Here is a 14,124-nt window from a genome sequence, read left to right as displayed (position 1 = left end):
ACTGTTGCACAACAGATCATTTGCCGGGATATCGAGTATTTACATTTTAATGTTTTTTTCACTCCCAGATGCATCTTTCTTTTTCATCTTCCTAACACTACATGTACCCACCTCATCAAGGTGTAAAGAGGATCAGCCAAAGCTTGAGAAACTCTCCATGAATTTATTGGAAAAAAACAGAGCACTGTAACACCTAAGCCATGTTCCTACAGTCCTGACCCCTGCACAACTCCTTTGTGTCTATTTAGGATTATGACTTATGAAATAAATTATGAAATTAGCCCTTGAAATGGAAAGTTACATACCTTCAGGAGGGATTTCAAAATATAGCATATTATAAAGATACAAACCTTTGTTTCCCAAGACAAAGCAACGAAGCTGTTCCAAATGAAATCACCAAAGGAAAAGAAACCTTTCACAAGTAACTAGGAATGCAGTTACCCCAAGATACAGAAAAGTATTGTTCACATATCTGTGCCATCTCAAAGTCTGGCTTTCTTCCATGTTGTGATATTTGATCTTGCAAAGTCACAGTCCTCACTTCTATCATGAAAGTAGTTCTCCCACTCTCTGAATAAGACAGTGCCAGACATTTGGTACATATGTTATTTGGAAAAAAAGATCAAATAGAAGAATCTCTTTAAAACTCCAATGAAACAGAAGATTCCACAAATCAAAAATGGATGAGTTTCTACTGATAATTGTAAACCAGTAACCAGAGATTAAGTCTTTTGCTTTATCAGATCACTGGATTTGCTCCAAAAGAGTTCAGAAGCAAAGGACAAGAAACTTAGTCAGAACTTGGGTGTAGCTAACAGGGGTTAAACCAGGCAGCAGATGCCAAAATCCTAAAACTAGATTTTTTTTTTGATTTTTTTTTTACTGGACTTTACACAAGGGCTCTGCACTGTGGTTTAGTTTGCCAATCTGAACTGTAAATGGAGTGCTAGCTACTGTCCCTCTTGAGTTACTATGTTTAACCACAGAATTATAAATTAGGTTGAAATTAGTTGATGCTAAATGAGTGCAAAAACATAGTATCTTTGCTTAAAATGTCTCATTTTGCTGCTTCTCAAAGAACAGTTTAAAAAAATTCTAATTTTGGCAATTGTGCACATCTTTGAGACTTCTGCTTTCTTTGTATCAAATCTGACTTCTGCAAGCTTCATTAGGTATACATTCCTCAGGGAACTACGTTAATTCCAAGTCTATTTATTTTGGTGGAATCCTCATGAGAAAACATGCTTCATTTGCAAAGTCAAATAAATCTTGCAACACTACCAGATAGGGAAGGCCCTAGCAGGCAACGAGGATACAGTTCCCCAGACATTTTCCTTTACCAAAAGAACAAACTGCCAAAAATGGATTGGATTTTCTTGAGCAGAAACAAGCTGAGCACCAGGGCTGTTGTACCTTAGAATTTTTAACCTTTAACATATTGGTGTGATTTATCAGTTTCAGTCTGCTTCCAGGATCTGAGCAACGATGATAAGAGTTACAGGCATTGTGGTTCCTGTGGTCACAAATGGCACCACACAGCCAGCAGTATCAGAAGTTTTAGGAGGAGGAGACAGGAGCTTTGTCATGACAAATTGCAGAGGTCACTGCTCAGACCACAGGTTTCACTGTTTCCAGTGTACCTTTACCAGCTGGGACAGAGAGATGTCCATTAAATGAAAGTATTAAAGACAACAATTTAACATAAAAGCAATATTTAAACAATATAATTAGGTTAAAATCGGAGGGAGGATATTTTTCATAATACATGTTACAGAGAAGAGAGAAACGTGATAGACAAGTAGAGCTCCAGAAGACAACAACGCCAGTCTTTTCTACTCAACATCAGGATATGAAGGCAGAAGACACCTTGATGGTAAAGTAATGAGTTTTGGGCTTTTTTGTTTGTTTTGAGGTTTTTTTGTTTATTTACCTAGAGTGGAAAATCTGCAGGATGGTTCTCTGCATCTCACCAAGGCCAGTTTAAAGCCTACAGCACTTAGCACAGGACTGATTTCACTCTGTGACAGAAGGTCTGTAAGAGTCATCGCAAAGCAGCACAGTGACCTCTCCAGCCCAAAGTTTACATAAATCCTTCAGAACAACTGTTGGAGTACACTCATCTGTAAGACAAAGGAGGCCAAAGTAGCCCAAAGGGTTAAGGAACCAAGAAGGAATCTTCCACTTTCCCACCAGAATATATTCTCATGTTGTAAAGAAAGAGTCCCTCTAGAAGGCCCCAGTTTGCCCATTTTTGAGATTGAGAGCACTTTGCTGAAGGCCAACATGAAGACACTGAGGCACCTGAATTTTATTACAGTATTTCTGACTTTCTTATATGACAATCCTGACTTTCATAGCTCTCTAGTCATTTTAACAAATTTCCCTCCTCTAAAAATATATTAAAGTCTTAAACATGTACATTCTAAATATATCTTCCATTTTCCAGCTATTCAAAAAAGAGACAACACAACAAAAGGGTACAGAATGCTCTCTGTGACACCCTTAAATACATATCTTTTCTCATCAAAACTAGCTCTCCCAAATAGACTGTTTTCACTAATGCTGAATTTCCTTTACTGTGCTTTAACTGTGGGAGGTATTTTAAATGTCTTCTTCAGCAAGCCAGAATAAGACAAGTGAAGCAGCCTTTTAGAGATAATGACTAGCAAAATACTATGAAATGCTGTGTTATCACACAGAAGTAGTAAAAGCAAATTCTAGTGAAGCTCAGACATTTCAGCTTGCTGATAGAAAACAGTGAGGACTTCTTCTGGGACAGAGCTCATAACTTCCAAAACAAATAGTACTCACTCTCTTTCATTCTATGCTTTCAAAAAATTGTGGTTATTCATGATAATGTCTGTATCTCAGTTCCCATTCTTCCATCAAGTCAGTAAGGCAATCTAAGGCTGGTGTGGCTCCAACTTTTTGAGATGTCACATTGCAAAAGGGAACTCAATCATTTCCTAAGAGTATGCACTCTTCCTCAAAACCCCCAGCAAAAGCAAAACATGATACAGCAAAGGGGCAAAATGTTATACATCATTGGGAGACTATGCCTGCTACCCAATTACAGCAGCTGTTGATGTTCAGAGTACCCTTCCAGATGCTGCTATTGCCTTTAGCTGTAACAGCAGACACAAAAGAAATGCCTCTAGCGCAAAGGCTAAGAGCATCATGTACAGTAAGAGTAAACAACTTTTAATAACAGTAACTCACAAAGAAAGGAGTAGTATATTATTGTAACCTACTTAATTCTCATTTCCCAAAGCTGACTATGGCATGAGCTACATAAGGTCACCTAAGGGAGAATTCCAAGCAGCAGCAATGTAAAAATGCATCATTCCCAGGTTCTTTGATCCCATTCTAAAAGGCTGACAAACGTGTTTCTACCTCTCTTAAAAAAAAAGTTACATGGCAAGTGTGTGTGGGATTTAATGTATATACACGGAAAGGACCAGAGCTAGCCAGAAAACAACTGGACCAGTAAATACATCCTTCCTAAAAATCAGCCAAAACAAGAGAGGGCACTGGAGGAAAAAAAATCCAACCAATCAACAAACCCAACTCTCCTAAAACACCCTAAGATTTTCCACTTCACATCTGTCATGAAAATGTAACCTACCCACATTATGGTGGTGAACAAAGAAAAGCAGAAATTGTTCTGTTTCCTTCCCTCACTAACATCATCTTATCTTCTTTTCCCTTTGCCAACAGCTAAATTTATTTTTAAAATAAAATCAGCAAGGAAAAAAACAAACCTTGAAGTTGTACATGTACCAGCTGGGTCTTGCACAACATAGCAAGCTATCTGAAACAGTAAGTCTAAATGACAGTTCTTACCTAAGAACACTAGCATACTTTAAAATACTTTTTCATTTTTTGAAAGCCCCAGCAAATTAACTGCCAAATACAAAGCACTCCATCACAGCACTTCTGCTACTTAAACAATGCAAGGTTTATGCCCATAAAAAGCAATTTCAAGTCCTCATATCGCTCAATAACATACAGTTCTGGTTGAATCTGAAGGCTTATTCATTACACAGTTCATTACAGTGGTATTATATCTAACAGGGCACAAAATATTTTGCGAAGAGGAGGATCTGCAAAATACTGATTCTGGGTACGATCAGAAAAAACCTGAAGACCCCTTTGAGTGGTCAAATGTCAGTTACAAAACGAACACAGCAATCTTTCAGACTTCAACTGCAAACATTTTTATTCCAGCCCAGTGCTAGGCAGCACTGAAAGGGTTGCATGCATGGCAATGTAACATGCCAAACACTGCCTATGAAGAAAGAAATCCTTGAAGTCTTCAGCCTTTTGAATGTGTTTGGATTTATAGATTACCACAAAAATGCATCAATCACAGAGATTCGGTTCACACAGCTGCCTCCTGGAAACAACATGACACAATTTTTCATTTAAGTCCTTGATTCCCTCTGCCCAAAATCTGAGAGGATTAAGGAGAACCCACACTGACATTTAAAAATAATTTAAAAAAAAATAAATAAAATCACCTCACGTAGTGGCCTTGTTCGCATGTGTGTGTATGTTACAGAGTCAAACGCATATGAGAGAATGAACATGAGCAAGTATATCTGTCAGCCACTTGACGGGAACTATTAGACATCCTTTTAGGAATGTAAACTAAATTTCAGGAAGGTAAATGAAGCAACTGTCCATGTGACTTGCATTGGAACTCTTGGCAAGGATGACAACCATACACAAAAGAGAGAAGGATCTTTCCTTCTTGTTCCAAAAACACAGAAAAGAAATTGTCATATGGCAGTGGAACATATGTTTCTCACATAAGTATCTGTCCCACTGGACTGCTGAGGGCCAATGATTGCCTTCATAAGGTAGAAGTACCTGCCTTCATGCCCATCCACTGCAAGAGACTTATCCCAGCCTCACAACCTTAAAAACACTACCCAAGTAAGCACTAGGTTTATTCACAAACCAGTCCAAAAAGTACCCAAGTAAGAAAATTCAATAGAGCCTTTTGAGAGCCAGAACAGATTGTGCTTTAAATCTCCAAACTGAAAATATCTGACCAATATTAGTTTCTCCACATATACATAAAGATAGCTAGATAGGAAGTTCTTTACTTTCACAATACAAGTTGAACATGCAACCCAGGACCAAAATCAACCACCATTCCTTGCGATTTTTTTTGCTGTGATTACTGTCACTCTCCCTTCTATAGTGCTGCTAGTCATGTTTGTTTACAATAATTCAAGTTAAATTTTTGTTTATTTCTATGCATTTTTCTGTAATCATGTTCCTATTTCCTAGACTGTTAAAGAGACCAAGAAAGAAAAATATTAGGATATCACAAGGGACTATGGTAGTTGGAGGCAGTGGGGAGCCTTCTTTCAATCATCAATCAGCAACAGCTTTAACAGTTCACAGAAAAAGGAAGATCAACATCAAGGGAAGAATCATATTTTCTCACATAAAAATTCCTAAAAAAGGGAATCACAAAAAACATGGCCTTTGAGAAATTAGCAGGACAAAGTGTCACATCAGAGTTTATGCCTGTTATGATTAAAACAATTTTCGTGGCTTTGTAAATGATAAAATGGTAGAAATACATTATGAATGTTATTTCTGTTAAAAAAAAAAAAACCAAAACACTGCAGAATTTGAAATAAATTGTTTGATCTAACTTTACTAGCATTCACATGGCACACTGCAGCTCAGGAACCTAGTCTAAACAAGGATTTTAGATTACTAATTAAAAAAAAAAAAAAAAGCTTTGATTAGACCTGCACTCCCCTGAGATGTCTAAGACACCTTCTTGAAAGGTGAAGGAGAAGGTGGGCTGAATCAAACCCATATATAAGTTAAACTTACTGGAAGTGGAAAAAGCCATAGAGTCATCTGCCTAGGATATTCGTTTCTTTGAAACGTCATTTCAGACTAGCAAAGAATCAAACTGCATTATGTAAGAAAAATGTCTTTGGCTTAAGCATAGCAAAAATATCTTCCAGGTTGAATTAAGGATACATGCAATGTTTGCTAGGCAAAGGCATAAAGCTGGATCACACCCGATTCAGCAAAAGACTTCAGCAAATACTTAGGCTTACTGATTGTAAGAAAATGTAAGCATTTCCTTGTAAAATTAATAAAATCAGTCAGTTCTCAAGAGGAGAATCAGCATACAAGAAAAAGGTCTAGAAAATATGGCCAAGAGGCTCCCCCTCCCGCTTGTAGTCTTCCCACAGATCAGGAGACAAAAACTGGTTTTCAAATTCCCAGACTTCAAAGAAAAAAGTTTGGCTGGAGTCACGAGACTATGCCTTTCAATGCCCCAGATGCACACCACATACCTAACTGACAGAGTCAAAACCAAAAGATGGACAAAATGGTATCCCAGGACAGACAGTTAAGGGAAAACTTTGTGGGGGGACAAACAAGTATTCCTACATCATACACAGAGAGACATGCCCCAAGACAAAGCTACAAACCTACGGGGACTCAACTGCCCAGGGCAAAACCCAGACCAAAGCCATGGGGCGTTAGATACGCTGTAGCTTCCGCAACCCTAAGGAACACTGATTACATATGTACATCCAAACAAACAGCCACAAAGAAACATTTCCAAGTTAAACATGCATGAGCTGAGGCCATACAAGGTAGTAATTATCTGAACGGACTGGGATTTGTACATTAAACCAAAATTCTTTCAGAATTCATTCTTATGAAGTTTTTAAGAGTGAAAACAAAAATTTATTTTAGAGAGCATTTTAAAATACAATACATACATAAAAAAGTACAGATGACTAAAGAACAAATAGTATATTTTTTTTACAGTAAACTGAGATAGTATTATATGCTGCCATAACATAACAATTTGAACGGCTGTCTTTAGTTCTAAATAAACCTACTGCAAACTCAAGTATATTACAAAAGCTTAATCTGTACAAAGTCAATGACAAGTTTATGAGGGCTTCCCAAGGTCAGAACAGGTATCTCTATAGTACAGTAAGTTAACAAAACCTGCTACCGCTCAAATAGTGCAGCATTTTTAGGCCCTTGTTTCTATCAAAATGCAAGAAAGTATGGTTCATCGGGCCTCTGTGATGAGCAAGTGTATTTGTCAGCAGGACAACACCTCACTACGAGTATGTACAGACAGAATACCAGAGAAGTCACATTACAGATGCAGCCATGTGTCTTTCTATGAACACATATCAAGTTTCTGAGGCTGAGAACAAGAGGGCTGATATAGCTCAGCACTGCCAAGGTACATAATGCCGATGGGTGCAGAAGAGGTCCACTGAGTATGCAGGCAAAACAATCGCCTTGAGAGGCTGTACTGAAATGAAATGCTTCTACAGAAACCAGTGCACACTGAGATCTCTGACTGGCAGAGATGCAGCAGAGAGTTTCACAAATAGCTTACAGGAGTTCACACAGGACATGAGAGTTGAGGGACATCTTCAGAGCAGATTCATCGGCCAGACCCTTTGTGGTGCAGCCCACTCAGAGCTCTGTCTGCCAGGATGCGATTAGACAGCTTCAGTCCTGAGTAACCTCACTGCTTTTCATCTCAGCAAAAGCGCCTGGGAGACATGTTTACATATCCATTGCTCTCTGCGTGAAATACTGCTTCCTGACATCTGTTCTGAATTTGTGAATCCTTAATTTTCATTTACTCCTTCCTGCAGCCACATACCCACCCCCTACTTCAGGGCTAAATTGAAAACAGCAATCTGACGGAGAAGGATATATGTCTTAGGTTTTATATCCAGACTTCCACTATATTCACTTTTTTGTTTGTTTCTTTCCACATACAATTCCAAGAGAGTGAAGTTTGGACTTCTGGCACTTTTTTTTTAATTGGATTTTTGGGTAACTTTCTTTTACAGCTAATTCAATTTTCATGTTGGCATCCATCTGTACCATCCAGTGCAGGCATGTCAAATTCCTTTTTACCAGGGGCAACATCAGCCTCATGGTTGCCTTCAAAGGGCCAAGTGTAATTTTAGGACTGTATAAATCGACTGATCTAGTGGATTTATACTACATAATTTTAATTTAAAATGTTGTAACCATTATGTAATTGACACAGAATCATAGAACAGTTTGGGTTGGAAGGGACCTTCAAAGCTCATCTAGTCCAAACCCCCTGCAATAAGCAGGGACATCTTCAACTAGATCAGGTTGTTCAGAGCCCCATCCAGCATGACCTTGAATGTTTCCAGAGATGAGGCATCTATATAATGTAATGGCACTATAAATACATCTATATAAGGGCACTCAATGCAACAGCCTAAATTGGTGCAAGCTAATATCTGCTTCTTTAATTTTCTTTTCGTAACTTCACATTTTCTTACAGTGGTGCCCTAAGTTTTGAAATATCATTAGGATGCTTGCCTGCATTTGTTATTTTGTACTCACTGTTACGTCAGGAGCAAGTAGAAAGCCCTCGCAGAACCGATTCATGGTTCATCCTACAAGGCAGCATTTGACATCCTGATCAACTCCAAAACGTGATTCTTCCTTCATTTGTACTTTATGATCAAATTCAGAGTCCACTTTATTTTCAGGTCTGCATAAAGATTTTTCATGGATGATTTATGTAACAAGAAACATGTTTTTCATTTCCAAGCATAATAGTGTTATTGCCTTGACAACCTCTTAAAATCCTGCATTGTCATGTTGTCAGTTGAAGACCTTAGCTGCTGCTTTTACCTGAAAATCTTTATGACATTATCTGTTTTGTTATGAGGCTTTATGGCTAGACTTGCATATAATATTGCTTTTATGAATACTCATGACCCCAATAGTCTTTTGAGTGATGCTTTACTGTGCTGATACATTATTCTTTTCCAAAATGACTACAGGATCTCCAAAGTACAAGGTTCTTTGTTCTCATTCACTCCTTTTCCATGTGACTGTCAGGTGACCAACTGCTTACACATTTTGTCTTGGGGGAAGCTTAAATGATGTAAAAATAGTTACTCCCCATAGGCTGTGAACAATGTAGTTTTATAGAAGATGCAGGATACTTCTCTTAGTGGTAAAAGAAATTCTAGGGTGAAGAGATACTTGTGGATAAGCTGGCATCCATGAAACACTTTCCACACACCGATCTGAATCAGTGCATACAATTACAGCTACAGGTATCCTTTAGGTTGCCTGCAACGTTCTTAGATGGTCTTAGTATATTCTCAGACCGTCTTAAAAACCATCAGAATCATTCCTCTCTTTAACCGATAACCAGATGAATGAATACAGATGTCATCTTAGGCAATAAAGGCAAAACACAGATCTGAATCAGGATGAACAATGTAACAAGATCATCTCTTTTCAATTATTTAAAAACTATAACATAAACCAGTATCTCAATGATAGTTACACTACTACAGATTTTTAGCACTCCATATATTAGTCTTTCGAATATCTCAATACCCAAATGCCTGAGAGAATAAATAACCAGTTTATATAGTTTCCCATTTTTAACATATGGTACATGTATGAAATTGTCTCTAAAACAAGTTTAAAGAATTTCTCACAACAGCTTCCTGTATAATTTATAGAGTCATAGAATCATTTTGGTTGGAAGAGACTCTCCAGATCACTGAGTCCAACTGTTAACCTAATACTGTCACTAAAACCTGTCCCCATCTACATGTCTTTTAAACATGTCCAGGGATGCTGATTCAACCACTTCCCTGGACAGCCTGTTCCAACGCCTGACAACCCTTTCCGTGAAGAATTTTTTCCTAATATCCAATCTGAACCTCTCCTGGCACAACTCGAGGCCATTTCCTCTTGTCCTATCACTGACTACTTGGGAGAACAGACCAACACCCTCCATGCTATGGTCTCCTTTCAGATAGTTGTAGACAATAAGGTCTCCCTTCAGCCTCCTTTACTCCAGGCTAAACAGCCCCAGTTCCCTCAGCTGCTCCTCGTAACACTTTTGCTCCAGACCCTTCACCAGGTTCATTGCCCTTCTCTGAACTGCCTCCAGCACTTTAATGTGCTAAGTACAGTCAGACGATCAATTCCCTAGTTCTGCTGGCCACACTATTCCTGATACAAGCCAGGATGCTGTTGGCCTTTTTGGCCACCTGGGCACAGTGCTGGCTCATATTCAGCTGGCTGTCAACAAACACTCCCAGGTCCTTTTCAGCCAGGCAGCTTTCCTCCCACCCTTCCCTGAGCCTGTACTGCTGCCTGGCGTTGTTATGATCCAAGTGCAGCAGGACCCAGCACTTGGCTGTGTTGAACCTCATGCAATTGAACCTCAGCCCATTGATCCAGCTGGTCCAGATCCCTCTGTATGGCTTTCCTACCCTCCAGCAGATCAACTCTCCCACCCAACTTGGTGTCATCTGCAAACTGAGGGTGCAGTCAATCCCCTCTCATCCACATCACTGATAAAGATATTAACAGAACTGGCCCCAGTACTGATTCCCTGGGAACACCACTCATGACCGGCCGCCAACTGGATTTGACACGATTCACCACAGCTTTTTGGGACGGTCCACCCAGCCAGTTTTTCACCCTGCAAAGAGTACACAGGTCCAAGCCACAAGCAGCCAGTTTCTCCAGGAGAATGCTTATGTACCATTACTTCTGGAAACTCGACACCTGTGTAGCACCTACCTGAGCAAATCTGCAAGCTACCAACATTATCAACAAACCAGAATCTTTCCTCATGGAAGCTGGTAGAATTCCATACTGCAATTGCTGTTCGGAGAACCAAAGCTACTGTGCAAAGAGGGATCAATAACCTCATCTACTCTAATAAAAAGTATATCTTTCTAGTAAACTGTTTCCCTTCTACTTCTAGACCACCATTACTATAGTATTATTACTTATTATTATTGAATATATGTAGTTGATGAAAACTTTCAAAAGGCAGTATCTTTCTTGCAAACTTTACCACTGTGTGTACTTTATCATCTTATTTCATGAAAAAACAAAATTCTGCATTTATTCAGCATACCACATAACACAGCAATTTTCAAATGCACAAGCACAATTTTTCACTCGAAGTGGCAGATGCTCAGCCAACTGCCACTTGTATTGCGTTTCCTCAAATGGTTTGACAAATCTCCAAGTCCTTCACTAAGCAGAGGTTTTTCTCTTGAATTTAGTTGCATTTCTTGGAAGCCCTGAAACAAACAAATCCTTGCACAAGTACAAGATCCATGGTCTCCAGAAGCTCAGTGCTCTAACTACAAAAAATGTTGTTTTCATAAATGGCAAGTACTAAACAAAAGTTTAAGTTAAAAACATGGAATAATATCCCATGAAGGTGGTGCTGCTAAAGTAAAGCCCTCTAAGACCGCTAGATTTAGATTGCAACACTCTGTAAATGCCTTTGATTTACACAAACCTAGGGATCTGAGACTATGGAATTACTGATCTCACCTCATGTGAAAGGGACTCATGTTTTTAAAAGTAACAAAAATCTAGTAATGAAACTGAACTAGGTGAAAACTATTTACAGTACACACTGAAAATAAATTAATATTATGCTTATACTTTTCATAATCCAATGCCAAAAGTTTGCCTTTAGATCTCTGTTGCTGTAAAAATTTTATATATGTATATATAAATGATAGATATGTAGGGGTGTGTCTATACACACACATTCACACACACGTGTGTGTTTATACAGATATACATCTTATTCACTCCAATACATTTCTTCTTTTCTGCTATAACTGTGTGGTTTATATTTCCCCCATTTAACTTGCTGTTTTAAACTTGACACATGACCTCTCATAGGAGGAATGAGAAACTCAATCACTGATGCAGATGTTTCGATTACATAGGGACCTGGTTTTTATTAATGGCAAGAACAATACCCCAGCAAAAAAATATAGTATTTTTTGACAGTTAGGCATCTGATTTAATAATCATCTTAATCTTAGTTAGTTGGTACAGCTTTTGTAGTCTCAATTTCAAACACGTGGATCAGCAGCAAAAAGTGAGACAAGTAAATATGCTTACCTTTTCTTCGCATTTCCTGTGGCAGGCATACTTGCAAACTAAAACAAAAGCAAATAAAATATATGAGTACAAGAGCGAGTGGATTCTCCCCTACATTTCTTTACATCAGCTTTCTGCTAGAGATCTTGCCAAACTCAAGTCTGTACATACATAAGTATTTACATACTTCAAAACAAACTAACTAAAAAGAAATACATGTAGTTTTTACACATTCCTGAAAGATTTATTAATTACAGCAATGTTATCAGATTTGCGCATTCCACCAGCTTATCATAACGTATGTCCAGTTAAATTTCCTGGACTGATCATCTTGGCACCTACCTTTACAGCTTCACATGCACCAGAAGTGTTACCATCTAAATAACATGGATAGCAAGATCAAATTCTTCCCATTTTAACCTGCGAATTTTAGTCATATCAGCAGTTCCAGAAGCCTAAGAAAAGCAGGGTGACTTCAAACTCACAAGCAATCATGACTGTTCAGACTTTAATGTCTGATTGTGAAATGCAGTTTACACAGTGTTGCAAACATTACTTCCAAGAGGTAAGCACTTGATTTCTTTTAAATTCTGATGACGTAAGAGTAGGAAAGGATGAATCATACTAGCAAGTTTAGATTCAGAAAACAGCACTCAAAAAGTAGCCAGATGAACAGCAATATAACTATGATGCAACAGCATAACAGCTAGAATCTGACACAAGCTGGTGTTAACAGATTTTCCATTTATATGCACTTCCTTTTTTACTCTGAAACTTGCTTTATTTTCCATACCGTGTCTATCCTTTGGGTTACTGTGAGCTACACTGTATTTTACATTCAGGAAAAATTTACTTATTCAATCTTCAAAATCAGTAAACTGCAGAATACCACAGACATTTAGCTGAAAGATTAACTGGGGCCTAACCTTAGGCCACTGAAGCTGAAAGCCAAGCTCTTTTCACAGGGCTTCCACTAAGATATTCTACAGCCTGACACAACTGGAAATATACAACTGCCAAGATGTGATGTCAGCAAATAAATGACCATACCCATTTCAGATTCAAGGGCACTGACTGCTAAATAAAAAAACCTCATGCTCCAGTCACTTCTCAAGGGAAAAAAAAAAGGTAAGGCTTACTGGCCCATTTTCTTATGCAATCTTGTAGGTGCTGGGTTCTTATTTTCCCCAGGTATAAATTAGGAGTATGTTCTTTGCTCATAGTACTTAATGGGATCAAGATTCTTTATTCTAAAAATTTATTAGTGTTCACACAAATACACTGCTTAACTATTAGCACTGATAACAATCAATAACCACATACTTACAAATGCTATCAACCTTAAAGGGAAGATGGCCTTTAATCCACAAGGAAAAGCTTAATTTTCTTGTGTGACAGTATGGGGGAAGACTAAATTAATTGATTTAATGCACCAAAAGTGCATATTTAGCACAATTCATATTTTAAATCAGCATGATTAGCTTTGACATTGCAAAAGGCTAACAGATGCTCTAAAAATATGCATGCATACTGTTTTCTTCTACAACCTGAGTTCTCCTGCAAAATGGTGAAGAAAAAAAAGAAGATTAAAGAGAGACAATCAGAAGAAGTAAAGAATAAAACAGTAGATCTGTCCTGACACTACAGACAAGGTTCTCATCTTCTTTACTGATGCTTAAGCCTAGATTTCTAGGGGGCAAGATGAAATACAAAACTAGATTTCTTTCCATGACAACTTCCACAATTTTGCTACTGGCTCATGCAAAACCAAATCATAAATGCTACCAACAATACACAAAATCTTTATTAAAGATGTAGGTAACAGTAAATGCAGCCATTACATTTTTTCAGTTTCCATGTACATGGAAAGTCAGAGTGTGCGACTGTTGTGTAACACAGCAGTGAACTCAGATGTGAATTTAGCGTGGATACCAACAAGATGACTGAGTCTCTCAGCAATATCCCATTGAAACTCATAAGTAACACAGAAATATAGTGTACAAACTCCATGCATAATTGAAGGGAGAACACTTTGCAAACAAAGCATTGCTATATTTATGCAATTCAAAGGAAACAAAGACTATAAAAGCCTCAAGAGGTAAACAGCCAAATAAACACCAGGCAAAGCTCTCTGACTGAAACAAACTGTGTATTTTTCCAGGT

General features: G+C 38.1%; 1 protein-coding gene across 1 annotated transcript in view; it reads right to left on the bottom strand.

The window, feature by feature from the left end:
• Positions 1–14,124, bottom strand: part of TNS3 (tensin 3) — a gene marked incomplete at both ends in the record, with an annotated part of 226,390 nt that overhangs the window by 138,023 nt on the left and 74,243 nt on the right. The window contains 1 exon segment of the mRNA XM_080340298.1: positions 11,983–12,020. Coding sequence (XP_080196424.1) covers positions 11,983–12,020 — 38 coding nt within the window.

Source organism: Nesoenas mayeri (assembly GCF_963082525.1).
Source record: "Nesoenas mayeri genome assembly, chromosome: 2".
Lineage (NCBI taxonomy): Eukaryota > Metazoa > Chordata > Aves > Columbiformes > Columbidae > Nesoenas > Nesoenas mayeri.
The sequence above is the reverse complement of the archived record's forward strand: the minus strand, read 5'-3'. Positions and strand labels throughout refer to the sequence as shown.